General features: G+C 45.5%; 1 protein-coding gene across 2 annotated transcripts; it reads right to left on the reverse strand.

The window, feature by feature from the left end:
* Window positions 1-428: 428 nt before the first annotated feature.
* On the reverse strand, window positions 429-27,205 carry LPAR3 (lysophosphatidic acid receptor 3). Of its 2 annotated transcripts, none has more exons than XM_083743524.1 (3): window positions 26,676-27,205; window positions 13,147-13,903; window positions 429-2,590 (listed from the first exon to the last, which is right to left on the reverse strand). In XM_083743524.1, exons 2-3 carry the CDS (start codon window positions 13,880-13,882, stop codon window positions 2,262-2,264), a joined length of 1,065 nt encoding a protein of 354 aa, XP_083599650.1. In that variant the 5' UTR covers window positions 13,883-13,903; window positions 26,676-27,205; the 3' UTR covers window positions 429-2,261. The 2 variants fall into 2 exon arrangements, with proteins under 2 accessions (XP_083599650.1, XP_083599651.1); XM_083743525.1 differs by lacking the exon at window positions 26,676-27,205 and adding an exon at window positions 15,798-15,834.

The raw sequence follows: 27,205 nt of genomic DNA on the forward strand, positions 1-27,205 counted from the left end.
GCGTGCACAGGTATTAGATGAGAGCAGCAGACTGACACAGAGATGTATACAATTTTAGATCTTGGTTACACTAATGTGAGCCAATGACATGCCTAATAAAATAGGAACGGAGCATCCTGCAATTAGGCTTTCAAATTTTCACATTGCACCGTAGGCTGGCGTTGTTGTTTTTTTCACTTCTAAGTTAGCTAGCAGTGTGCAACTGGGCAAACTGTATCACGAACAATGGGCATCATTCCTTCAAGGCTTAGCCTTCATCTGCTGGGCCCCAGGAGATCTAACATCAAATTCCAGTCTTAATTCTTCTTGCCACAATGCCCTGGTGCTAATTATTTGGCAGCAGTGACTGCAGATATCTCTGAACACAGATAATGACACCTGCTTGCAAAACGATTGAGTAAGAGAAAAAAACTGGACTGATAGACTGGTTTAGGCATGCTATTAAGCCAGACCTAAGTAGGCCTGGAACTTTGTTTATTTTTGTTTTCATGCAGGGAGCATGCAAGAAGAGAAAGTGCAGTTTTCTCTCATTTGACATATTATTTTGCAATCCTAGGAGATGCATAATTTTAAACATTCATGAATTTGATTAAATGCACATGCTAATAAGAAGTGGTATTTCTCTCGCCAAGGTAGGCGGCAAATTCTGGTCCTGTTTTCTGGCAGCATTTAGAGGGAAAGGTGTCTGTATTGCTTCTAGAAAAATCCCAGTGTCTGAAGATGGTCCCCCAAACAATGAGGTACCCAAACTCAGATATAAAGCATTGCATTTATTTACAGTTCTGGACCATCGCCTGAAGTATACCACTGATCTCACACACAGTCCACAGGAGATAAAACCACTTAAAAAGTACAGTGTGAAAATTAATCTATGCACATAAAAAAATACTTTGAAATAACAAAAAGTATGATCCCATGCCGTTGCAAGAAGTTTTTCCCTCACTAACTTGAAAGGATTCAATCCATAAATCACAAAGTGCACATATATTATGTCTCTGTTATACAGGTCTAACTTTCACCACACAATAGTCTAAATCCTTTTTTTTTTTTTTAAGCCGGGACTTTTCAGAAACTCAAATTTAATAACCAGACTTCCAGCATCTTTTGTGCTAGCAACTCAGGCCTGAACTTGTGACAGCTGAAAGGTAAGACCAGAGGCTTAAAAATACCGCTCATTGCCCCACCTTCAACTGAAACAGACAGTGATTATTTGGCTTGTTTCTTTAAGAGCAAACAGTTCTCTCCCTACAAACAAGTCACAAATGTTGCATATGCACGGAATAATATGTTATTGGGAGATTGGCTGCCTTTACGTGCAATTAGTTTATTGCAGAAATCTCCTGAACTCCCCCACCCCATAATCACAGCTTGGAAGGAAAGTCAGGATGCTCAGAAATCATTACATTTACTGGGATGGGGCAGGGGCACCAGATAAACATGAAGAAGAGCTGTTTTGGTTTTGCAACCCTGTTACGCCATGAAAAAGAAAAATGTTTACTGGAGGAGCACAAACACCGTACCACACAGGAGACTGAAGAGCCCAGTCCGATATATGGTTACTCGGGAGCAAGTCCCACTGAGTTCAAGAGGGCTTTAGGGCTGCAATCGGAAGCAATGCATATCATTTGGAAGCAAACCCCCCCCCCCCACTGAGCAAAATGACACATACTCCAATGTAAACATGCGTAGGGACAGGCTCCAACTTTGGTCTGGATCTCACAGTATTGAATAGCCCTCCATACAACAACTAAAATAAAATAAAACAAAAATATTTCCACGGTGAGAATTAAAACATGAATCAGAAAGCTAGTTTACAACTCTTCTCCCTGATATCCTAGTTCTCTATGTGGAGATGATAGATGGATAGATAATAGATATAGATAGATACGGATTTAGATGTGAGAACCAGCCTCATCTCAGCAGTCTGTAGTGGTATATGCCACACACATTGGTAACTAGGCCTCTGAAGAATGAGGACTCCACAATGCCGGTTGTACAGGTTTTCCAACTTAAAAACACACACTGCAGAATAAGTCCGCTCCTTCTATTCTTCTCCATCCCTTCCAGCATATCCCCCCCCCCATCCAATAATTATTTACAATGATGTCAGGCCACACTGGGGTTTGGGTTTCCTGGCACACAGAGTATGTACTTCTGCTGTTTCAGGATTATGAACTCGGCTGGTTCAGTGCTTGGTCCGTTTGCATCCGCCGCACAAGCCACAGTCCACTTCTTAAGGAGGAAGAACGAGAGAGTGTGACTCAGGTGTTTCCTTTGCCACTGATCGTCCCTTGGGTGATGCCATTTTCTAAGTATTGACTAGAGGTGTCCATACTCCTGTTGAGCACCGTGGAGGGGATCCGCGAAGACCGGCGCTCCGGCCTCTCCTCAAAAGAGCAGCAGATCATGCGCCTCATCGTGCTCGACATCTCGTCGTCTTTGTACGAGTAAATGATGGGGTTCATGAGAGAGTTCAGAAGGGCCAGGAGGAGGAACCACCGCTTCACATTCTGTACCTCACAACGAGTGCAGTTCAAGCCATCGAGAAGAAGGACGACGAGGCCGGGAGTCCAGCACACAACAAAGGCACCTATCAGAGAGAGAAGGAAGCAGAGAGAGAGAGAATGGATGTGTTTGTTTGTTTCAATTTGTTTGGATTTGTTTGTTTGTTTGTTTGTATTGTGCTGCATTAAGTATTTGAGGTTAGGACAAGACAAAGAGGACTACATAGCCTTCAGTATTCCTCAGATGAAAACAGGAGCATTTCTCACTCGCCCCTCAACTGACCCCCCTCAACCTCCCATTTTTTGCCACACAGACCTGCCCCTGCCGCAGAGCACCACTACACCAATGGGACACAGAACACCCACCCTCCACTGTCTTGAGAAACCCACTTAATCCAGATTTTATTTTATTCTTTGGTAGATTTACAAAACGAAAAACACGTATCAATACAGTGGTACCTCAGGTTAAGTGCTTAATTTGTTCCAGAGGTCCGTTCTTAACCTGAAACTGTTCTTAACCTGAAGTACCACTTTAGCTAATGAGGCCTCCCGCTGCTGCCGTGCCACAGCACGATTTCTGTTCTCATCCTGAAGCAAAGTTCTTAACCCGAGGCACTATTTCTGGGATAGCGGAGTCTGTAACCTGAAGCGTCTGTAACCTGAAGCATATTTAACCCGAGGTACCACTGTACATAAATTTTAGAAAGGAGCAAGATTAGACATGGACATACAAAGCATTAAAAGAAGAAAAGAGACTCTGCTCTACTCCTCCTTTCTTCCTGCCCAGGGCAGCCCTACCCTCTGCCTGCCCCTCAGAGCCAGCACATTAAGCGGGACTGGGCCTTGCTGGCGATGGCAGCCTCTACTCCTCGTTGCCTGCTCTCCAGCAGTTGCTTCAAGCTGCCCAAGGGAGGAAGCTGGCAGCTGTGGCCAGGAAGAGGCCATGGGGTGCTTCCTTCGCAGCCATCACTGGAGGAGGCAGCTGCTGCTCAAGACAAATACTGGTTCATCCTTCTCCCCGACCTCAGCAACCCTGGTATATGCATGGAAAACCACGTTGCAAAATTCAGAGAAATTTGGATTTTGAAGGATGGCTGTGTTTCAATTTGAGCATTGTTTCAAAAAGTGCAAATTTGGGAAGCTCACCTTCAAATGCAAACCAAGTCAAATTTCTTTCTTGCAATAAGTTGAGAAAAACTGTGGTTCGTCGCCCATTTGTGATAGTGCAACAACCGGTTTGCAATATTTATCTCCTGTCTCGAAACACCTCCCGGAACAATGTGCAGACCAGCCAGGCATGCAGGTTGGTGACGCTGGTCAGAATCTATGAACCACCACACGCAAGCACTGCATTTCTTTTATTTCATAAATTTATATTTCGTACATCAACCCTGCTGGGTTCCCAGAGCAACTAACAAATCAGGGAGACTAAAACCACACAGTAAAACAGACAAACTCAATTAATATTTATGGAACAGGCTAATTGTATCGCTCTTTCATCTCTGGTGCCGGCATTGCCGGTTTGTCATTCCATGCTTCTTAGTGCAAAAAGAGAGAGAAAGGGAAGGAGGGAGGGAGGCCAGAGCTAATGCACAAACCAGCATGTGCTTAGCTCAAGCCACAATTGCTGCCTAGTTTACAAAAATAGGAAAATTACAGCTCTGCACAAAAGGCAGGCTGCAGAAGACGCACAGAGGAAGTGCTACCCATTTATGTGTTGTTGTTGTTGTTTAAAAAAATCAAAGTCAAAAGCTTACATTTTAGGAAGCCTTTTCCCTTCTCCCCTAAAGCCGGCAAAGAAATATTCCAGCAAGTTATGCCAGCGCTCTGTTTCCCCGCCTACAAACCATGCAAATGTAGGGCAATGGAAACCGAATCTGAACGGGGACAAGAGTTCAAATCCCAATCCCGCAGTCACCTTGAAATGGGCAGCTTTATTTCAATTCCCCTATCAGTGTTGCAGGCATTGTAAGAAATGCATATGGCGGTGAGACCTAACTGTGGGCAGATCAATGCCGTAAATTCAAAGCACATGCCGTTCCTCAAAGAACCCTGGGAACTGTAAGTTTGACATGGGTACTGGGAACTGTGGTGAAAACTACAGGATTTGGGGGGGGGGTTTGAGGTGTTTTAAATGTACTTCAACTGTATGGTGTGGCTCTGCCCTGTCCCTCCCTGCATTCCACGTACAGGACAAGTCCAAGGCGAAGTACATCTCAATCACTTTTGAAACAGCTACTCACTTCATTTGCACAATACAAAAAATGTCAGTGTAAGCTATATAGACGTAAGCGATACGAATTTATACGAAGAGAGAGACCTTTTATTTGCTTTTTGGTTTCTGCAAGCATCATTTCTGCTCAAATATAAGCATGTTAGGACAGACTGCCGATCACTCTTCAGCTTAGCAAAAACCAAGGTCATGTGTGGACTTGCCTGGAATGTCACCTCCTTTCCTTTCAAAAGGCTGCTTTGCATTTTTCACTGCAATGCTTCTGCGCAAGCTACATGCAGTGAAGCATCTAGACCATGGGGGGAAAACACTGTCCTACTAGATCGGATGAAAGATCCATCCAGTCCTGTCCTGTGTTTTTAAGAGCAGCCAACAGGAGACCGCTGAAAGCTCAACATGACCTCCTATTCATCCTTAGTTGTGAATTCCTACCATAGGTGACATTTCCATTTACAATCATACCTTGGAAGTCGAGTGGAATTCGTTCTGGAGGTCCGTTTGACTTCCAAAACATTTGGAAACCAAAGCAAGGCTTTGAAAGCCACAGAAGCCCCGTCACACGTTAGGCTTCCAAAAATACATCGCAAACCGGAACACTCACTTCCAGGTTTGCAGCGTTCGGGAGCCAAAACATTCGAGAACTAAGCTGTTTGAAAACCAAGATACGACTGTAGCTGCACTGGCTAAATAGAGCTTTCCACCATGGGTGTGTAGCTCAACAAGGTCTGAGCATGCTCACAAACTTTTGAGAGTCTAGAAGAGTATGGAAGAGTAGTGAATTTCATGAGACAACAGCACATTGCGTGAAGATACACTTTATTTTCTTGCCTGCAAACCTATAGTCAATGGATTAGGTGATCCTGAGTTCTACTATTATAAGAAAGGAAGAAAATATTTTATTTTATAAACCTCTATATCACGATCCAGGGACACAGGTGGCGCTGTGGGTTAAAGCCTCAGCGCCTAGGACTTGCCGATCGAAAGGTCGGCGGTTCGAATCCCTGCGGCGGGGTGCGCTCCCGCTGCTCGGTCCCAGCGCCTGCCAACCTAGCAGTTCGAAAGCACCTCTGGGTGCAAGTAGCTAAATAGGGACCGCTTACCAGCGGGAAGGTAAACGGCGTTTCCGTGTGCGGCTCTGGCTCGCCAGAGCAGCGATGTCACGCTGGCCACGTGACCCGGAAGTGTCTCCGGACAGCGCTGGCCCCTGGCCTCTTGAGTGAGATGGGCGCACAACCCCAGAGTCTGTCAAGACTGGCCCGTACGGGCAGGGGTACCTTTACCTTTACCTTTTATATCACGATCCAGCCGCCACTTAAAACACCTACTTGTTAAACAAGCCAGCCTCGTATCAACCCATTGTTTGAAGTTGGCTTGTTTTAAAATTGACGAGTGCGCCTTTTAAACCACGATTCCTAGTTCACATGGCAAGGAATGAAACTGAAAGCACAGTGAATTCCTGATCACCTGGATTGCTTAAAGTGCAACTGAATACTGATTTATTCTGCCTCCTGACTGCAGGGGGTACACAAGAGGAGAGTGCTTGAGCCCAAAGTATCACCTAGGTTTGCAAAGGCTTGTGCACTAAACCATGGCTTGGCATTATGTGCACATTGGACCACTGTGCCTCTATTCATAGATTACTTGTGCAATTGATTAATTGTACTTATTAACTACTTTAGGCTTCATTTCAGAGGGAAAAGGAGGGAACAACACAACCATAAAACGCAATGAAGCATCTGTTGAGTGGATACTTGAATTGACAAGCAGTTATCTGGATCATTTTCTGCTAAATCTGGATCTGATCACGTCAAGGACAAACAAAAAGCCGGGGACTATGGAATTGTGGGTTGGGATCCATGCTGTGTTCTTAAGGGAAACTCAAGTGGGAGCGGGGAATCACGAGGGGAAAGGAGCAAGAAGAAGAACAAAAGGGTCGAAGATAGAGCTCTCCCCTATCTGTCCAAGGGTCAGAGTAACACAGACATTGCACACGTAGGTCAATGGAACTGGCAACCACAGCAAGTAATTTCTGTCTAACGTTATCTAAATTTCTCCACCTCTCAATTGGGTAAGCCTCCCAAGAAGACAGCTATCATTATCCAAAGATATGAGAGCACATGATAAAATTGACTCGGTGGAAATATTTGCTAGTCAATCACAATAATAAGACAATGACCGGATAAGAGTTTTTCTTCTTTTTCTCGTAATTCTGGGACACGGGGTCAACCAGTAAACCTGAAAAGTGGAGATGTGGGCCAGGACACAGGAAGTGCCTCTTCCCACTCAGCACAGCTAAGCCAAGGAGCTCACTGCCACAAGATGTACTGAATGAGGAAGTGTAAATTAAAGGATGGTGAACTTTTCCACATGTGGTGGACATGCGAAAAAATGGGGGGGGAAATGGCATATGATATATAATGAAATGAAAAAACTGTTTAAATACACATTCCCAAGAAACCAGAGGCTTTCTTGCTAGGGATAATAGGAGATGAAGTAAGAAAAGAGGATTGTAAGTTATTTATGTATGCCACAACCGCTGCTAAGATTCTCGTGGCCCAGAAATGGAAAACCCAGGAGATTCCAACTTTAATAGAGTGGCAGACTAAAATGTTTGAATATGTTGAGTTGGCGAAAATGACTTATAAGATTAGATACCAAAAAGTAACAAAGTTTGAAGGGGAGTGGAGTAAATTTGTTGTGTATATACGGAATAATTGTAGAAGCTTAAAAACTGTAGCAGGGTTAATAAATCTTGTGATGTGGATGGAGTGTAAATAAGAATCTGTAAGAGTGGACGTTAATTTGTGAAAGCCGAAGCAGGGAAGGAAAGAAGTCCAAGCGCAACAAAGCGCAGGGTAAATAAGAAAATACTAAAATGTTGAATGTAAGAGTTTATGTTTTATTTGACTTTGTTTCTGAAAATTTATTAAAAAGCATTTAAAAAATAAAAAAAGATGTACTGAATGAGGACTATCAAATTGGAAAGTTTTTTGTAGGGGAGGAGGATACAACTATTGGTGGCTGTAAAACAAGATGAGAGGCATCATGGCTCTGAATGCCAGCTGCTGGAGAGCAGCAGAATAAGAGGGTCAGCTAGCCCTTATTTATGGATCAGGTTGGCTGCTCTGGAAAACAGGGTGCTGAAAAAAGGCAGCCTAGAAAGGGTTCTTGTAATCTAGATGTTGGTATCACGTTGGAACAGAAAGAAGCAGGCAGACTGGGAATAATGCAGAACCATTTCTGGTCTGCTTTCTAGGAAATGGAAAGATGAAATGAATTCTCACACAGGCTACAAGTCTAAACATCTTCAACGGCTGACAACCAGAAAACCGTTTCAGATAAAAAAGGAAGGCACTCAAAATAAATTGAAGGCATTGTGACTAAAATACGTAGTTTCCAGAGAGTGGAAACTGTCATTTAAAGAAACCCAGCTAGATTCTAATCTCCCAACATAATAGGAGAAGGAATCAGAAACATCTGAAAAGCAACTGGCATGACGTCTGACTGGAGTGAAAATGCTGCTCTCCTGAGCAAATTAATAGGCTATAGCTTACTGCGAAACTAAGCCCTTATCTGGCCCTGCCAAAATTTATGGAGAGCGTTGCCATCCATTTCGGTATGAGCTGGGTAAAGTCACAGCAGTGCATTATTTTACAAGCGGTTTGCACCAGCGGGCTCTGCTTTTCCACTGAAAGGCAGCAAAACATACTTGAATCAGTGCAAATATGTGCACTGGGAACCTTTCATCCAGAGGCAATTGCAATTCTTGTTAGCAGTACTTATTTGAGGAAGGCTTATTGGGTATTCGTTCTACTTGCTTTCCTGCTCAGGTATCTTTAAAAACTAAGTAATAAAAACCAATTGCTGCTACAAGTTTTCAGAATTAGGGTTGAAGCCCCCTTTCCCTGGCAAGACTCTTTGCCCCTGTAATGACTGCAGAAATTAAGCAACTGAAGTTCTCATTATCACTGTGTATTCAGGCCAGGAAAACAGTATTCGCTTCTTAAATTTCAGCCTGCCATGCTGCTGGTAAAAAGTGCAATAGTTTTGTGTGTGTGGGTCGTAGATATATAGAGTTCAAAAGCTTACGGTAGGTATTTAGGGTTGCATCTTCTCTGTATTTAAAAACTAATTTTTAAAGGTTATGCCTCACTGTAGCACAGGGGTAGCAGTCTTAATAGGATCTGGAGGGGCACCACAATCTGAAATGGCATCAGAAGGCCTCAGGCTATGCAGAGAGAAGTTAGCTCTAAGCAAGGATTCTCCACTGACAAAGTCAAAAGGGCGCAATCAAGGTCACAGCCAAGATATAGCAAAAGCTGGCCAGAACTCTAGGAACCAGAATCACCAACGGCAAGTTTGATATTGACCCAAGATAGTACCCCACTCCCCACTAGGTGTACAGTGGTACCTCGGTCTATGAACAGCCCTGTTAATGAACTATTTGGGCAACGAACTCCGCAAAACTGGAAGTAGGTGTTCCGGCTAGCGAACGTTGCCTTGGAAGCCGTACGGTGGAAGGGCACCAGCCCCTGTAGGGAAAGCGCGCCTCGGTTTAAGCATGTTTTGGGTTAAGAACGGACTTCCAGACCAAATTAAGTTCGTAGACCAAGGTACCACTGTACTTCTTTGTCCTCTCCCTTATAAGTGAATGGATGACGTACCCTCATATCTGTATGAGGAAGTACTGCACTGAGGGGGTTGAAGATATGCCCCTCACAGTGGACATGTTCCAGCCATCAGGAGATGGGAGGCGCAATGCATCTGTGCACATGCACGCGCACAAACGCACACACATGAACAAACAAACCACAAAGCCCCCAAAATACAATTATCTAGGTACATACACACAACCAAACCATAAAGCCCTTCTTCCATTTGTAACCTGCTTATTGTAGTAGTATAGTTAAAAGTCACTAAAAAGAAATTCCCACACCCTCTAACTTTAGAAAGTCTTTCTTTGATATCAGAAGTGTGGTCATTTATTGTGGATTACTCAGCAGTAAGAGAAAGGTGCTGTTGCTTTTTACTGTGACTTCGGCATTCCTGAAGAATAATTATGGGGCTAAGAAGCCTGAACAAACCATGGCTCAAAACACATCTTGATGCTATAGATGCGTAAGATTTGACGAATAAGAGAGCAAAGCTTTTGCTGGGACTGTGTTGGTTCTGGTGTCCTGTAACCTGTCTCCCAGCATGTCCAAACAGGCAGGGAAAAGAAGGAGAGGAAATGTAAACCACCCAGGGAAGAAAAGAGAGAGGCGTGGGAGGATTTCTAACCTCCCAGAATGCACATCATGGTTTTAAGCAAACAGATTGTGTTGCCTCCTACCAATGGTAATAGTCAATAATATAAGACTATATGGGGTAGGGCCATAGCTCAGTGGTAAAATGGTAAGTGTGCTTTGCATACAACAGGTCCCAGGTTCAATCCCTGACATCTCCAGGTAGGGCTGGGATGAACCCCATCTGAAACCATGAAGAGCTGCTGCCAGCCAGAGTACACAGTACTGAACTAGATGGGCCAATGGCCTGAATCAGTATAAGGCAGCTTGCTATGTCCATCTACCCCAGTGTTTCCCAAACATAGATCTCCAGCTGTTTTTGGACTAAAACTCCCAACCCATCATCCCTAGCTAGCAGAGCCAGTGGTCAAGGACGATGGGAATTGTAGTCCAAAAGCAGCTGGAGCCCCAAGTTGGGGGAGGGAGGAACTGCTCTACCCAAAGCTATTATTTTGTATCTACTAAAATCAGCTGCATTGACCCAGTGGAAAAACAAACGTGCCTCACAATGGGACAGCTGTATTGTAGAAGACAATCCCTACTTTGAATTCACTATGTCAACCACAATGTATTTGTTTAGATCTCATAGCTGGGTCCCCGTCCCCCTCCGCCTTTCCCACACATACTTTGTGTTGCACTACGAGAAAACAAGGCCTCCTTGAGAAATTCTGATGCCAGACCTAAGCAGCGGAGTCCTTGGGCCTGGCATTCAGTAGATAAATGGTCGAAGCATTCGGACTATGAAAAGAGAGGCTGTCCTCCATGTTACAGATATCTTGCAATGTTACAATAGGGTCAGTAGCGGTCTCCCCCAAGCCAGAGCAATGCTTTCTTTTGTTACCTCCTGTGAAAAGGACATGGCATGGTTATGAAAGAAGCTATTCGGTGCCTGACAGGCAATTGCAACATGAATAACAGCCACGGCAAGATGCTCAGGGTCACCTCATCTCACTTAGCATTCCTTGACTGTTATAATATTTGCACTGCACACTGTAGATGCCCAAGCAGGTGAGAATGAAAATTCAATACTAGATTTGGTTTGGATATAAAGGCGTTCTGTAAAACAGCCTTCCCCAGCCTTCAACGTGGTGCCCTCCAGATGTTCTGGCTTGCAGCTCCCATCAGCCCCTTAGCTAGCATGGCCAAGGACAACAGGAAGTTGTAGCCCAAGATAAACAAGAAGGTACTACATCAGGGAAGGAAGCTGTATTCGGAGTCTTCCAATCATGGGAGAGGGTTCACCTGCCAGTAATTAGAATAGAGGCTCCATCTCAGCAGGTTTTCAGAACCTGGGCACTAGGGACAGAGCAATATAATGATTGTGAGGAGAATGAGCTCTGGGGAGAGGGAATGGGTAGAAGGTGATAAGCTTTATAAACAGGGGAAGTTAAGATCTATCACAGTGCCAATAAACCACCAGAGAGATTCTAGACTGGCCTTACTTATAAAAGGACTGCATTTCAAGTTGGAAGGGACCAAACCTTCCTCTTAATACTGTGGCTGAATTGTGGTAAAAGGCACTTAATGAAACCCCCAAGTTCCACACACACCCAACTCCCATCCCCATTTTACTCAAATCATACCCATCCTATAGCCTTCCTAAAGCTGTAGCTGAAAGGATAACCACAAAAAAGGGTTAAAGGGCCAATCTATGGAGTAGATTGAACCCATCTCAATATTTTGGGACGCAGTGAACAAAAGTTAACAAGCCCACAGATTGGTTGGTTTATTTATTTTTAAAAACCAGGGCATCAGCCCAGCCACATCATTTATGGCCAGGACGTTAGAGTGAAGGGTGTGTAAGAAATTTATTATTATTACTATTATTATTAGCCTGACAGAAAGAGTGAACTAGCTTCTCTTTCCCTACCCCCCCCCCCAAGTTTTCAAGAGTTGATGTGCCTGGAGGCAATTCCAACTCATCTCAGATGACCATATATTTAGGTTAAAGCCTGATTCCAACCTATTTTTTTTTCTTGTACTACTACCAAGTATACTAACAAGCTTCATATAGTTTGTGAGACTTTGGGCTTCCTCTTGGGATCTTTTGCTCTTTGTTGCAAAGCTGTTGGTGCCAATTAATGCAATCAGACATATTGCTTCTATTCCTAGTTCTTAGGTTTCCCATCAGTGTATCCACCACCTGTGCATGACCTAGGGATGGGATTAAAATTCAATTCAGCTTGTAGTTAAAGCTATCAAATTCACACTTTATGAAACAATATGAGAACCAAAACACAACTTCTACAAATTTTGTGATGCAGTTCACTAAACAAATGCTGACTAGAATGCATATATTAGAGGAAAGTGTGCATAAAATGAACATACAATATTAATAAAAGAAAAAAAACACGCAAATGATGCATTGTATTAGGAGAAAATGATTGCAAAGAAGTAGTCAAAACTGCAGGTAAAAATGTGTTTATGAATTTACACTAAAATGCTAGTGAATTTTCCTGGTGATTTTATTTTTGGCTGCAGAAATGGGGAGAACCGAATTTAAAACTGGAAAAACGAGGAACCGAGAGAGCCAAAATTGACAGATCTGTCCATCCCTGTGCATGACTACCACAAACCCTAGAGCAGAATAGTAGGGTTGGGTGTGAAGTCAAGCTATCAGCATGAATGTCAGAAACCCTAAAGGAGGAGATATGTACAAGCCACCTCCTAAGATATTGCATTTGAAGAAGGGAGGGTGTTGTTACCATACCTCACATTTATAATTTTTCAGCATGCTGGGAATGCAAGAAGCTTGCAGGTAGATACATCCTCCATCTGCAGTTTAAATGGCTCTGTTTACCCACTTTGTAAACTAAAGCTGGTTATGATTCATAAGCAGCCCAAGGCCAATAATCAGGTCAATGGCTGTGTAGGCCTCCCATGGCACCATGAACATAGATCCAAGAGAAAGGATGAGGCATGGGGTAATAACACCCTCTTGCAGCTGAAGACAGATGGTGAGTTTCCATCCCAACATCCCAGAACCCCTATCCTACAATAAGGACAAAGTGGGCCCTAATCACTGGAAATGTAACCACAGGTGGCTCAACCAAGATCTACCATCCTTCTCAAACTGAATGATGATGATACAACACAAGCACATCTGCCCTCCACATCCTCTTACCTAAGACCGCCATGACTGTCTTCATAAGTTTCATTGGAGTCCTCCTGCGGCTGATGGATCCACTTGTGTGCGGAGATAAAACATTTGTTTTCCTCTGGACGTACATGTAGATTCTTATGTACACCACCACCATGATGAAGAAAACCCCCAGGTTGGAGACGGTCCAAAATATCAAGTAACTCCTGCTATAAATAGGAGCCAGCGAAGAGCAGGTTGAGATGTCACACAGGCAGTTCCAGCCCAAGGTGGGCACTGCGCCCATGAAAATAGCTATGGCCCAGATCAACAAAATGAAAAAGGTGACCCTCTTCTTTGTGAGGTTGCTGTGGACCCTCATCCGAACAACAGACAGGTGGCGCTCAACGGCAATGACTAGCAAGTTGGCCAGAGAAGCCGTCAGGCTAGTGTCCAGAAGTCCCTGTCGCAAAAACCACCTGTTAACAGTTAGCGTTTTGGAGACTGGGCCGGTGTTGAACATCAAGAATACATAAGCGATGCCTGCAAAGAAGTCCGCAGCTGCTAGGTTGGCTAGCAGGTAGTAGAAAGGGAAGTGGAACTTCTTGTTTTTGACCACAGCGGCTATGACCAGTGAATTGGAGATGAAAATGAAGAGGCAAAAGAAGGCCCCAAAACATAAGACAATGACGAGAGTTGTCCCCGTCCACTCATCTGCTGTGGCTGTGTTACTCATGTTATAGAAGAAGTCCATGCGTTTATCATAGTGACATTCATTCATCCTGGATTAGAGTATGGCATCCTAAGGGGGAGAGAAAAAGAAAGGAAGGTTAAAAAAAATGGAGGATAGGAGTGGTGCCATCTTGCAATTGCCATGGATAAGGAAGCTGTCCCAAACAAATATTTCTCACCTTCAAAAGTCAAATCATGCAACTACACAGGTTACGCGAAGCAGGCAAGCTAAATCCATTTATGTGCACATTTATGCCTTTTACTCCAGTTTCAAAACCTTGATGTTTTTAGGTAGAGTCCTTATGTGGACATGCCCCATTTTAAGAGTTCCTGCACGCCACAAGCAAGCCACGTGTCAGACTCCAGATCCAAGCACATTCAACACTCTTCCAAACGAATCAGATACTCTTTGTCACTTTATAGCAAGACATTCTGAGTGCCCGTTAATATATATAAAAAAATAAAAAACCCAGAGCATAAATTAAATATATAAATGCCTTTACAAATGGCTTATTTATGTAATTAAATGTCCCAAATGTCCCGTCCATGGATTTAATCACATGGAATTTACTAAATTTATTACATTTCTATCCCACTGTATTGGTCACAATATCAGGCACATATATTTGATGTGATGAGCAATCACATTGAGCCTTTCCTAGTTTTACTAAGGAGTCCTGCCCCGTTCTTTAAGAACCCCCAAGCCTCAGGGGAAACATTTGGAAACCCTTCAGGGCAATCAATCAATCAATCAATCAATCAAATGTTTAAGAGATTAGGAGTGGCAATTCTGCCGCAACCTTAAAAGTAAGTTCTGTTTCACTAGGAGTTGTGTTTGTTATATATATTTGCATATATTCTCTATACGGTAATTTATATGCTAGGTAATAATTTTCACTCTCCTAGGTTGCTAGCTTTATTTGTGCACACAAGAGTCAGTTAAGTAGGCATCACTCGCCATTTCTAACTTAAAATGTGCATACTGTGTGCTAATTGTGACACAGAACCCAGGTTCTCCATTCCTCCCAGTTTATACTGCAGAGCGCATGGGTGGTTGGTTGAAAAAAATTAACAGAGCTCTCGCACTTCTAACAGCTGTGTGGAAGAGAGGTGAGAGCAGCCTTCAGTTTGTAAGAACCAACTTCATTTCACCGCCCCCCACTGAACCCCAAGATCTAACTGGAGCCAAGTACAAAAGATGTCCACTTAGAATTAAAGAACTTTGCGACCAGGAAATAGTTCTAAATCCCAGAACTGAATGGACCTTGCAGCTCTTCCACACAACAATCCAATCCTGGTAACCTTTGCTTCCGCTTCCTTCATTTCAGCACTGTAATGTGGAGGGACAGGGGCATTTTGTTGTTGTCATTGTTAAATACTGGGAGTTTAGCATCCTTGATGGTCAACTTCAAATCATCCAAAGATCTACCACCCTACCTTCTGTCCACCCCAGGTATAGGAAGTGGCATTTCAGCAGATGTAGCATATAATGCCAGGTAAACCTGCTGAAATCCCTTCTGGTACACAGCGGTGAAAGGTGCGAGATTGGAATGCTTTGCTAAGCTGGAAGCCGTCACCTTTGATTCAGGTAGGCCATTACTTTTGGGAAGAGCAGCAGACCTGCCACAATTTATGCAACCAAGGCCTCTCCTTATCCCTCTATCACTTGCGAACCATAGAACTCACAATTTTCCTCCCTAGTTGCTATAGCTACTCAAATAGCACTAGTGTTGCTCATTCCCTACCAGTCTGATCCTGTCCTCTTCTTGTTCCTGTCAACAGTGTGTTGGCAAGCGCATGAAGAATCAGGTTCCCTGTGAGGTAACTTCAGAGTTTGAAGACTTAAAGGAAGAGGAAGGAATGCAGTAGCCAATGGTGTGTCAGCCAGAGGACTGCAATATTTTTTTGTTTTGTTTCTGGACAAGCTTTTGTGCAGAGCCAGAGGCAACAAATTTACAAGTTACCTTTGTATCATATGCTGGTTTCTACACAGACCTCCCACCCTTCATCTAGGCAAGCAAAAGATATCATCAGAGTTCAAGGGCACATTCCAGTCAGGCAAAAAACACACTCAAGGAGGCTGTGAAGCAAGACTGCTGAGGGACATGGCTTCAGGAGAAGTGGTGTGGTCTGGGGAGAGTCCTGAGGGCCAGACAGAGAGGGCGGGAGTCGCCTTGGGATACGAAGCCCTATAAAGAGAGAGGATGCTTTGCTTGATTGATCTACCTTGCTCGATTGAGCAACCCAATTATAAAGCCTTGCCCAAGGTAAATGAACAGAGGAAGGAGGCCTCCAGCAACCATGTCAAGAATCACATGTGTGCTGTTAACCTTCCCTGGGTCAGTCCACACAAACATTTTGGCCCTTTTTCTGGGCCTCAGAACAACTGAATCAAAGACTAGCTGCTGGCTTTTGGGGCTCCTCTGAGCCAGAACCTTTCTTGTTGAGGAAGAGCACTGGACCTCCATGACTGTGATCCATTGGAGCTCCTCCTTACCCAAGGAAGAATCGCAAGGTTGGAAAAGGACGGGCTCATTTGTTTCATTGCGGGATTCCACGAAAAATCTCTGCCACCCCTTAATTTCATCTCACTTTACCCCTCCTTCTCTCACCACACACTCTGCTCATCCGCTTCGGAGCATCTTCGGTTCACTAGCAGCAGTCCTTTGCATTTTGGCCAAAGCCTTATTTGGGATTTCAGGGAGATAGGCTGCTGTCGTCATATTCAGACCTGTGTGCTTGTTTCTCAAAGCAGCACACTTGTTTTACCAAGTCCGCTCACCTCTGGCAGTCGAGCATTGGGGCAATCCCTTGTTTTGGATGGAGGGGAGGTTTCAGTCCCCGCCTGCCCCTCCAAATGCTAGGGTATCCCATTAAAGGGATCCAGGGAGAGTGGTCGTGTCCACATGCCCAGGGGGCTGGGGCTGAAGACACTCCCCCAGAAGGCGGTCCCTGTGGGGGTCACCCTATTTGATGTAAGTCTTAGGAACCCCCTCCTGGATTGACCTCGCATCACTTCTGGCTGGCGGGCCAGAAGTATTCAGATTGCCCCATGCCCAAGCCAAACCTCTTTCATCTGTATTCAATAATGTTGTGGCCTGTTTTTACCCAAAAAACCAGCCTCATTTGTCTCTTATTTATATGTGTTGGGGTATGGGAAGTCCGATGCCTTGTCCTGCAAATGGACCAGCAGTTGAAGCAAAGGGGAGCCAACATGCTGCCTTCCAGATGTGAGACTATGGCTCCCCATCAGCCCCACTCAACATGGGCAATGATCAGGGATTGTAGCAGCTGTAGACCAAAACATCTGGCAGGCACCATACTAGCTTCCCTTGAATTAAAGGGCTGAGTGAAACAGAGTAGTGAAGCCTACACAAACATGGCGAATATAGGCAAATATAGCTAGTAGAGATTCTGCCCCCAAAACACTTTTATATACCCTCGCTTGACTTTCCTATACAGGGCTGCCTTCAGACGTCTTCTAAAGATTGTACAGTTACTTATCTCCTTGGTTCGGGGGGGGGGGTCACATAACTCCATACCCTCCAACATTTCTCCAATGATATTAGGGAAGTCCTAAAGAAAAGCGGAACATTCCGGGATCAAATCAGAAACTGGGATGGCTGCTGTAAATCCAGGACTGCCCCTGAAAACGAGGGACACTTGGAGGGTCTGATATTGGTGGGCATGTTACGGTACTTTTTCCAGAGGTGTGTTTGAGTGCACAGCCTTTAAGGTCAGGTGGAACTTACGTTATTTGCAGAGGAGGGTATAAGCAATCCCTGTCCCGTCTAGTTTTCAGGACTCTGGGTAATTCTGTAGATAATGCCTCACCAGGACTTTCCCATGGCAGAAACACCTTGCCTGCATTGTTATTTACAGGGAAAAGAACATGCTGCCTGTTCTTTACAGACACTGTGTACTCAACTTTCTGCTTTGCTTCTGCTGTATTCTCACAGAGCCACCGACCAGGATTTCAGCTGAAGGTGTGGGTCTCACCACCCCACATGCGTTTCAAGTCCTGAAGTGCACAATGGATAATGATATCCTCTCTAGAAAGGTGCTCATCTTGCACAGTAGTGCTTTATACCACCCACATCCCCTGCAAACGGCTTTGCAGGGTGGGTGGGTGTGTCATTCTGTCTGGCAAGCCGAACTGCTTGCACAGATGGAACAAGTGCAATGTTGAATTGCACCCCCTGACTTGATAAGGAGCCTTCCCAAGATGAAAATTGGGAGATGGGAAGCAGCTATGAGGATCAGTGTTCTTGCATTCTCAGCAACATGGCCACGCTCATGGGTGCGATCATGGGCGTACGAAGGGGAGCGGAGGGGGTGGTCCGCCCTGGGCACCACTCTGGAGGGGGGTTGACAAGATGGCCAGCTGCCCCCCTCCAGCTGTAGAGCAGCCGAGGGCGCACACACAGTTAGTATGGGCGCCGCTCGAGTGACGTCTGTATGGGTTGCCGCGCATGCGCAGTCCATACGGACGTCACACGTGCGCCGCCAGGTGGTTCGCCCCATCCCTCGGTGTCCCACCCTGGCTGCCGGAAAGGGTTCCTCTGCCACTGGGTGCGATCACACCTTTTAAGTCAATAGGTAACTCGGAAGAAGCAGCTGCATGGAGCTAGAGGAGCTACCAAGAACGCCAAGAAAACAACATAAATGTGAAATATGAAGACAAACGTTTTGATTGGGGTTTGATAATGTTCCTTTCACATAAAGAAGTGCTTGCTGGATCAGGCCAAAGGGCCTCCTCTTGCACAGCATCCTGTTTTCACAGTGGTCAACCAGATGCCTGTGGGAAACCCTCAAGCACAAATAATGTGGTCATCTTATACACACATCAATGAATCATTAACTTTTCACTTAGTGTAACAATGCAAAACGCAAATTGATTTGTAGGGAAAGGGTTTGCAACCGGATCTCTCTGATGGAGTGCTGGTTCACAAAATTAATGGCTCCCCTCCCTTTTTTTTTTTTTTTTTTTTTACACTGGAACATGCAGGCTTATTCTTTAAGAAGAAGAAAAAAAGATAAGTATATCTTTCCTGCGCTGGAATAAACAAGGTTTCTGGTAAAAATGAAGACATAAAACATTTCTGGATTCCATACATACATACATACATTCAAATATCTCAAGGAAGGTCACATAGAAGAAGGAACAAGCTTGCTTTCTCCTGCTCTGGAGGGCTGGACTTGAAGCAACAGCTTCAAGTTACAAGAATGACCGCTCCCGACAATAAATGGGGGGCGCCCTTTGCGTGGTCGCGCGCAGCCCCCTGGACCCTATGCAGCACCAATACCACAGGCTTGGCTTCACCTTCCCCAGGTGGGATACCTGGAGGTCTCCGCCCACCTCAACCAGTTGCCCAATCCCACCTGGGGAGGCGTTGCCAAGGTGATCAGGCCAGGTAGGGGGAGGGACCACCCTGCCCACACAATAGGGGGAGGATCTTACCTAGGAATCGTGACTAAACATGTGGGAAAACTTTCTGATGGGAAGAGCTGTTCAACAGTGGAACAGTCTCTCTTGGGAGGTTGTGGACTCTCCCTCCCTGGAGGTTTTTAAACAGAGATTGGATGGCCATCTGTCAGGGATGCTTTAGCTGAGATTCCTGAATTGCTGGGCTTTGGACTAGATGACCCTTGGGGTCCCTTCCAACTCTACAATTCTCTGATTCTATAATTTATAAAAAGATAGAGTTGGGGGGGGGATACTTTGTGAAATATTTATTAACATTTCCAAAAAAAAAAAAACTACTTATGAAAGTGTGCCAAGAGGAATAATAATAATAATAGGAAAAATAAATTTATAAACAGAAATAATGGAAAGCAATAGCATTTTTTTAAAGCTGGTTTTCAAAGGCACTTCTGCCAAGTAAGCAAAACCTCAATTGTTCAAGCATCATCAGCTGTTTGAAAGACTGGATAATATTTGACCATGATCACATAACATCTGACAAGTTAGTTTGATTGGTGTGTTGGCCAATCGTAACAATGTCTATTGAATACTGCGACTATTTAAATATATTGTACAGAAGATACCTTTGGATAATCCAAGTGAAAAGCAGTCCACAAGTGTGTCTTATCATCACTTTATTACTTCCCAGGCATGAGTAAATAATTAAAAGTCAACAGAGGCAAGCCACACACGGAAAGACAATATTATGCAATGCTAATGTTAGACATTGTGGGCCATTTTTGTACCATACTCCTCTAGTTCAAAGCTATTGCAGCCATGCTAAAACCTGTTAAGGGCAGACACCCAGTACATCTCTAGTTACCACAAATTTAGACTCTGGAGGCTTTCATAATTTAAGATCTTCTGAAATTACGGTTTAGGAAGTCTATACATGGCATCTAACCTAAAAACGTCATGACAAAGCTTTCATTTAAAGACTCCTAGAGTTGAGGACTAAAGAAAGAGTTGGCATCTCAGCCTGTAATGAGGAAATAATCTCAGCATTTAAGACATTATAAAGCCGGTCTCTATACTATTTACTAAATATGTATGTGCCAACTCCTTTCGTCACCATCATATCCTTTCCCCCTTAAGCTTTGCTCTTCACCCGGGCAGTATATACCGAGAGCAGGATTGGAATTCAGCAGAGATTACTGGATTGAGCCTTGATCGGGATGACTGGATACTTCAACATGTCGGCCAACAAAACAATACACAGCTGTGCAGAGTCACTGTATCTCAGCCTTTTGTCTTCTAGTCTAGACAATTCAATACAGAATCAGTTGCGAAGATATTGGTACTGGGAACGCAATGCAAATGAAGCTTTCCTCCTCCCCCCCCCCCCAAAAAAGCATACAAGATTTTAGAAGAGCAACTTCATTGACCTGTGGCAGCAAAAGCACATTTGCCAAGATCCAGAGGGGACATTCCATGCTCAGAAACTGCGATGTACACTTTGAGGAGCCATAGCTCAATAGTAGCGCATCTTGCTTTGCATGCAGATGGTCACAGGTTCAAATCCCAGCTGTCCCTCCTGCACTCCGTTCTGCAGCATTGTTTGGCACCTCTGCAGTGTGGCACCCAGCGTGACCACACCGCCTCTGTGGGGATGATTGGGCAGATAATACAGCAAATAAAAGTGTCTTCTGGAGGGGCTGGTGGGGAGTTGATGAGCAGAGTAGGCGGGGGCACAGCCCCTCCGGTATTCCTATATCTACACTGCCCTCATTACAGGAGTCTGTGCCTGCATGTTTGGGCCAGTGCAAAAGTTGCACCAACCACGCCTGCAAACGTTGTTTGCATTCTGAAAGCAGGAAAAGAGCCAAAGTGATTTTTGATCTCGTAAAGCCACGAGCAGGCCCCTTCAAAGTCCCTGAAATGTCTTGATTACAGTGGACTGAAAGTAAAATAAGAGTCCAACCTAGACAAATCTAGGATTTGCAGCCTGGTACAGGGTATATTTTCGTTTCGCTTTCCAGTGCACATCCAAAACTTATATAAAGAGAGGAAAGATAGAAATACCCATGTTGCTATCAATAGCCATCAAGCCATAAGCACTATATCAAGCATGTTTTCCTCTATTTCACACATTGCATAATTAAGTATCTGGAATGAGTTGGGAATAATGTCCAGAATATTTCATTGGAGAATGTGACACGTGGTATAGAATTTTAATTCAGAATGTTCCTAGGTTGTGGTTGCTTTGGCTTTCAGACAATATCTTAATCTAAATCACAGGTTAGACAAATAAAAAGTCCAATATCAATGGAGCAGATAACAGAAAAACTTCATTTGAGTTGGCTGGGCATATCCACACCACACATGGCTTTCCACCAAAGTATCCTGGGAACTGAAGTTTGCCAAGGGTGCTGGGAATTGTAGCTCTCTCTGTGTGGGTAAACTAAAGTTCCCATAATTCTCTGGGGGTAGCCATGTGCTTTAAATGTACGCCATGCATGTGACCAATGTCACATGTCATGGAAGGCTGCCATATTAAAGCAATTCTGAGTCCTTTCTCATGGTGGAGAATTTTTCTACCAGTTGAAACTATTTTTTACACGTGTGACTAATTTTCTGCTGCCCCAGTAAGTATAAACAAGAATAAAGATAACATCAACTGTTCGTCTCTAAGGTGCTACTGGAAGGATTTTTTTTTTTTTAATTTTGCTTCAACTACAGCAGACCAACATGGCTACCTACCTGTAACATCAACTGTTCTGACACAAATTAACAGTATCGGAAGTACTCTTGTTCAGATTGCTGTATGCAAAATCTTATTCTTACTACACTGGAAGAATGAAGGGCATGTAATTTAAAGTGGAAAAGTTTACACTGTTGGCTTGTTCTCTTAAGCCCTCTTGAAGCAGGAGAGGGGTGGGGACCCTTCTTCAGCTGAAGCACCACATTTTTTCTCACAAATAACCTTCTGAGCGTCAGAAGCAAACGGCTGGCAGGGCCAGAGGTGAAGTGGGTGGGATCAGAAGCAAAGGTGGGTGGAACGATGGGGTTGACTCCCACCTTTGCAAAGGACGTTGCAATCAAGCGACACAAAAGCTTGACACTTCCACCTGCCTGCCAATCTTGCACCACGGCAAACATGCAAACGTGCATCACTGCCATAGTACGGGGCGTATTCCAGCTTGAATGTGGACTATGAGGAGATCTGGCCAGAGGGAACTTGGGGCGGCATTTGGCCCATCATCTACAGGTACCTCAGTCAGTAGAGCACGAGACTCTTAATCTCAAGGTTGTGAGCTTGAGCCCCATGTTGGGCAAAAGATTCCTTTCATTGCAGGGGGTTGGACTAGATGGTCCTTGTGGTCCCTTGCAGCTCTGTGAAAATTGTGCAAATCCTGATGTAGGAAAAAAAAGGGCAGGAAGAATATGCTCAGCAGCAAAAGGATGATGTGCGTGAGGAATGCCGAATCCTGACCCAAACCAATGGCTGCCTCCTCACTGTGCTCTCTCTCCAAGCACTTTATTCGCAGCTGGGATGAGGAAAAGGAACACCTTGAGACATAGACTGTAGGCAAGGAATGAAGTCCACAATCCCTGAGGCCAGCTAATTATGCTGCCAAGTTCTGTCCCCTTTTTGTTTAAAAAGAGCCCTGTTTAAACGAACGGTTCCACTGCCATCACATCTAGCTTGGTCCTCAGACTTAGGACTCAGCTACATTAGTCAGAAAACAGTGTTTTGAATGCATTATAAGCATGCAACACAGGATGGCGCTGGAGAGCAAAAAACATTCTTTGCGATTTTCCTTAGTGTTTTTCCCCCTTTCGTTATAAAAAATTAATTTCTGACTTATTTATAGTATCCCGTCCCCCCATGTGTAGATCCACCCTTAGTGAAGGGGCAATTAATGCTGTGAAGAAGTAACATCCAGCCATCCCCAGTAACACACTTACGATGAAAAGCCACCACAGGCTGCAAGTATTGTGTTACATTGTGTTACAGAAATTTTACTAAAAATTTCTCAGACAAGCATGTACTTTATTTAGTACTTTTTAAGGTTATTTACACACCACCCTTAATTTAGAAAATCTCAGAACAGTTGTCAAATCCAGAGCAGTTTAGAGGGTAGACACAATGCAAGTATCAAAACACACACACACACACACAGAGAGAGAGAGAGAGAGAGAGAGAGAGAGAGAGAGACTTTAGCTCCTGGCTATATTTGATAACACAGTGAATTCATCACTGTTATCGGCCTCAGCAGTGGCGAACCTTAGAGCATTTAATCTCCACTTGGTGCCACTCTATTTCATGCATCGATTTGCCTCGCAATAGGCATTTGCCCACAAGGCTCAGTGACTTCAAACTCTGGCTTATAATCAATTACGTCTATTTGCTAGCCTTCCCGCTCAACAGTAAATGGAAAGGATTGCCGCGAATTCATTGGCGTTATTATTGTTGTTGTAGTCACAATTATTATTTTATGTTATGTACCATTAGCCAACTTCCAAATGAATATAGGTACAGAGGTTAGGTTAGCACGGCTGCTTAAGTGTATAATACTTTGCATGGCTGACAAAAATAGTCTCATCCTTAGGGACACTGTTCCTTAAAGAGCCACCCTCTGATTGTCACAAGGGAGGTCCAAGATAAGGGAAGAAGCCAACCCTTTGCATCTTATCTGCGGCCCAACAATGCACCGAAGAGCCCCAGCAGAATCCCAGTCTGCAATCACCCAAATGAATGATTAGGTTTCAGCCTTACAAGACACCCAGGATTATTACTGGATCCTGGTTTAAATATATCTGCCTGTCCAGGCGCTCTTGTAAACATATATCCCGAAAGAAGGCAGTTCCACTCCTGTTAGTAATATTATCTCTCAGGGTTGGAGCCTTATTGCAATTCTTTCCACTCTCCAGTAGCCAAGGATTCAGCCTTTTCCAGTGCTACTGCCTGCCCATGTAGTGAGCTGGCTAGCGATCACAAAGTGATTGAAAAGGCGACTGGGACAAGGCACTCAGCACAAAAACAAAGGCAACACCGCAGCCCTAACTTAAGACAACCTGTCTATTGAACATTCGTTCTGATTGGTTTGCACAGAGTTAGCAGGGAGGTTATACAACACCAGCTGTTTATTGAGCATTTGCCAGTACAGTGGTACCTCGGGTTAAGTACTTAATTCGTTCCGGAGGTCCATTCTTAACCTGAAACTGTTCTTAACCTTAAGCACCACTATAGCTAACGGGGCCTCCTGCTGCTGCCGCGCTGCCGCAGCACGATTTCTGTTCTCATCCTGAAGCAAAGTTCTTAACCTGAAGCACCACTTTAGCTAATGGAGCCTCCCGCTGCCGCTGCGCCACTGGAGCACGATTTCTGTTCTCATCTTGAAGCAAAGTTCTTAACCCGAGGTACTACTTCCGGGTTAGCGGAGTCTGTAACCTGAAGCGTATGTAACCTGAAGCGTATGTAACCCAAGGTACCACTGTAGTTCTGTTGTGCAAGAGCACCACGTTCACTTTAATTGCACAAACTGAATTTGCCAGTATGTGGTTGAATACCACCCTCAAATTAGCAACCGTCTGGAACGACTCACTGTCTGGATGAAGAAGAAGAAGAAGAAGAAGAAGAAGAAGAAGAAGAAGAAGAAGAAGAAGAGTGTGTGATTTCTAGCCAGATTAGCATTGCAGTCAAATGATGGATGCAGGAACTGCAAACGGGGGGGGGGGGGGGGGGAGAAAACACTTTTACGTTGGCCCCAAGGCGGTTGGATGAATAAAGCAAAGGTAAGAGCTTATGCCAGAATGGCTTCATCAGAACCAAACACGTTGCAGAGGAAAATCGAAATGGCGGTGCTCAATGGATTGTGGATGAGGATTACCAAAAAAAAACCCCCAAACAACTGCCCCTGGCTTGGCTGCATCAGAGTTGGTCACAACAACAAACAGGCATTTAGTAGCCCAGATACATGAGCGTATGAACATGGGCAATTGCCTGCTACAATGATACACTTACTCTGAAGTCCATACATTAAATTAAACACACTTCTTCTTGGTGGTGTTGGTGATGAGAAGTTCATTCTTCCCTTGTTGGCAATCCTGCCAGCTTTGCTAACAAGGCAAGGGCAGGTCACGGCTGCTCCCATCTCTAATTGCACACCTGCCCTCTCCCTCTGAAAGCAGGGGCGGATTTTGGTAATACGGCAACCTGAGCAAGGACAAATTTTGGCACACACACCCAATATGACAAATAGGTTACGTTATTATTTTGCGCCCCCTTGGCTCGGCGCCCTGTGAGGGGGGGGACCGCCGGCACCACCCTAAATCCGGCACTGCTGGAAGGCTCTACCTCAAAGGTGAAGAAACCTGTGGCCCTTCAGATCAAACTTCTCCCATCAGCCTCAGCCAGCATGGCCCATGGTAAGGAAAAATGGGAGCTGGGGCCCACAGGCTCCCATCTTTGCTCTACCTTCTGCCTCCTCTCTTTAGGCAGTGCTGAAAGGCAGCCTGGCTCTAGCTGGGTCACCTAGAGGGAGCGAAAGGTGACCCCAGGAACTCCATGGAAGAGCAGCCACCATTTCTCCTCACTCGTGCTTTCTCACTCTGTCGGGGCAGGGTGATGGGGCCCAATCCCCTAAACAGCACCACCCAGAGGCATGGGCATAGTCAGGGAAGGCAGGGGGTGGCTGCCCACCACCACCACAAAAATCAAGTAAATAAATAAAAATACTTAGAAATTGTAGAAAGATTTTGATAAGATTTTTCTGGGTTCCAAAGAAAGTAATTTGAAACAACTGCCGTTGAGACATTTCCTTCCGAATATGCTAGACAGAGGAGGGCAACAGGTGGGTGTCCTGCCCTCCTAGTTACACTCATGCTCAGAGGGAGAGTGCAAGCAAGGGTCATTAAGTCATGCAGGAATCTCAGGCACGGTCTCCCATCCAACCTGGAGCCACACCGGACCCTGCTTAGCTTTGCAACTGTGCTAGCATCGCTAGGAGAAGAAGGGAAGCTGCTCCTTCAGTGGCCCAAACTCCGGAGAGGAGAGAGGCGTCCCGCGTTCCCGATCCCCGCTGTTCTGTCGCTCCCCACTTCCTCGGAGAAAACTCTTTTTCCTTGCTTTGCACGTTGTCCACCCTCCTCCTCCTCCTCCGCGCGCGCGCGCCTCAGCACCGCGGCGGAAGCTGCTGGGCGAAGCAACAGTTTGGTCTCCGCGCGAAGCCAGAGGCGCTTGAAGAAGAAGGCGGCGGCGGCGCTCGAGTCCGGATCCCCGGGCACTTCCTAGCTTCCCACGGGGACCCCGCTTCCACAAGTGGAAAAGGCGCCGAGAAGGGAGCCACATTGCAGGCGTGTCAGTCACCCTTCCCTTCCCTACCCCACTCCCTGCCCGTCTCCCCTCACGGCAGGGCGCAAGCCCCTCACTCACCACAGCAGCCCGCGCGCGCGCGCCTCAGTTGCAGCCTGCCCGCATGCCCGGCTGGCACCCGCCACGCCGCTCGCCCGCCCGCTCGCTCGCTCTCCGGCGCCGGCTCCTTCCCGTCAAGCCGGACGGTGCACGGCGGACGTTTTTGGCGGCGGCGGCCCCCAGAGCCGCCGGCGTGGGCGTGGGCGTGGGCTGCCTCCTTCCCCCACCGAAGGCGGTGCGAGGGCGGGGAACCCTGGGGCGAGCCGAGGCGCCCTCCGTCGGTCAAGGCTGCCTTCTGGGCCGGCGCCGGGTACGTCGCCGCGCGGTTTCTTTCGCAACCTGCCGCTCTCGGGTCCTTCCCATTGGGCCCTCGGTAGTTTGTTATGGTTTCAGTCGCAAGCGAAGAGCTGAGGAGCTTCTCGGGGCGCTGCTGCTCTTCCCGAGCGAATGTGGAGCAAGGCGCAAGGGCAGCAGCGGCACTGGGAAAGCCCAGTCGCTGCTGCTTGGCTTCCCTGCCTGCTCCCGCCTCTTTCCTCCTCCTCCTCCTCCTC

Source organism: Podarcis gaigeae, assembly GCF_964106915.1.
Source record: "Podarcis gaigeae genome assembly, chromosome: 6".
Lineage (NCBI taxonomy): Eukaryota > Metazoa > Chordata > Lepidosauria > Squamata > Lacertidae > Podarcis > Podarcis gaigeae.

Coding starts and splice junctions, on each gene's coding strand:
- LPAR3 (XM_083743524.1), bottom strand. CDS start 13,882: ATGAATGAATGTCACTATGATAAACGCATGGACTTCTTCTATAACATG. Junction 2,591..13,146: donor GACAGTCATGGCGGTCTTAG/GTAAGAGGATGT, acceptor TCTCTCTGATAG/GTGCCTTTGTTGTGTGCTGG.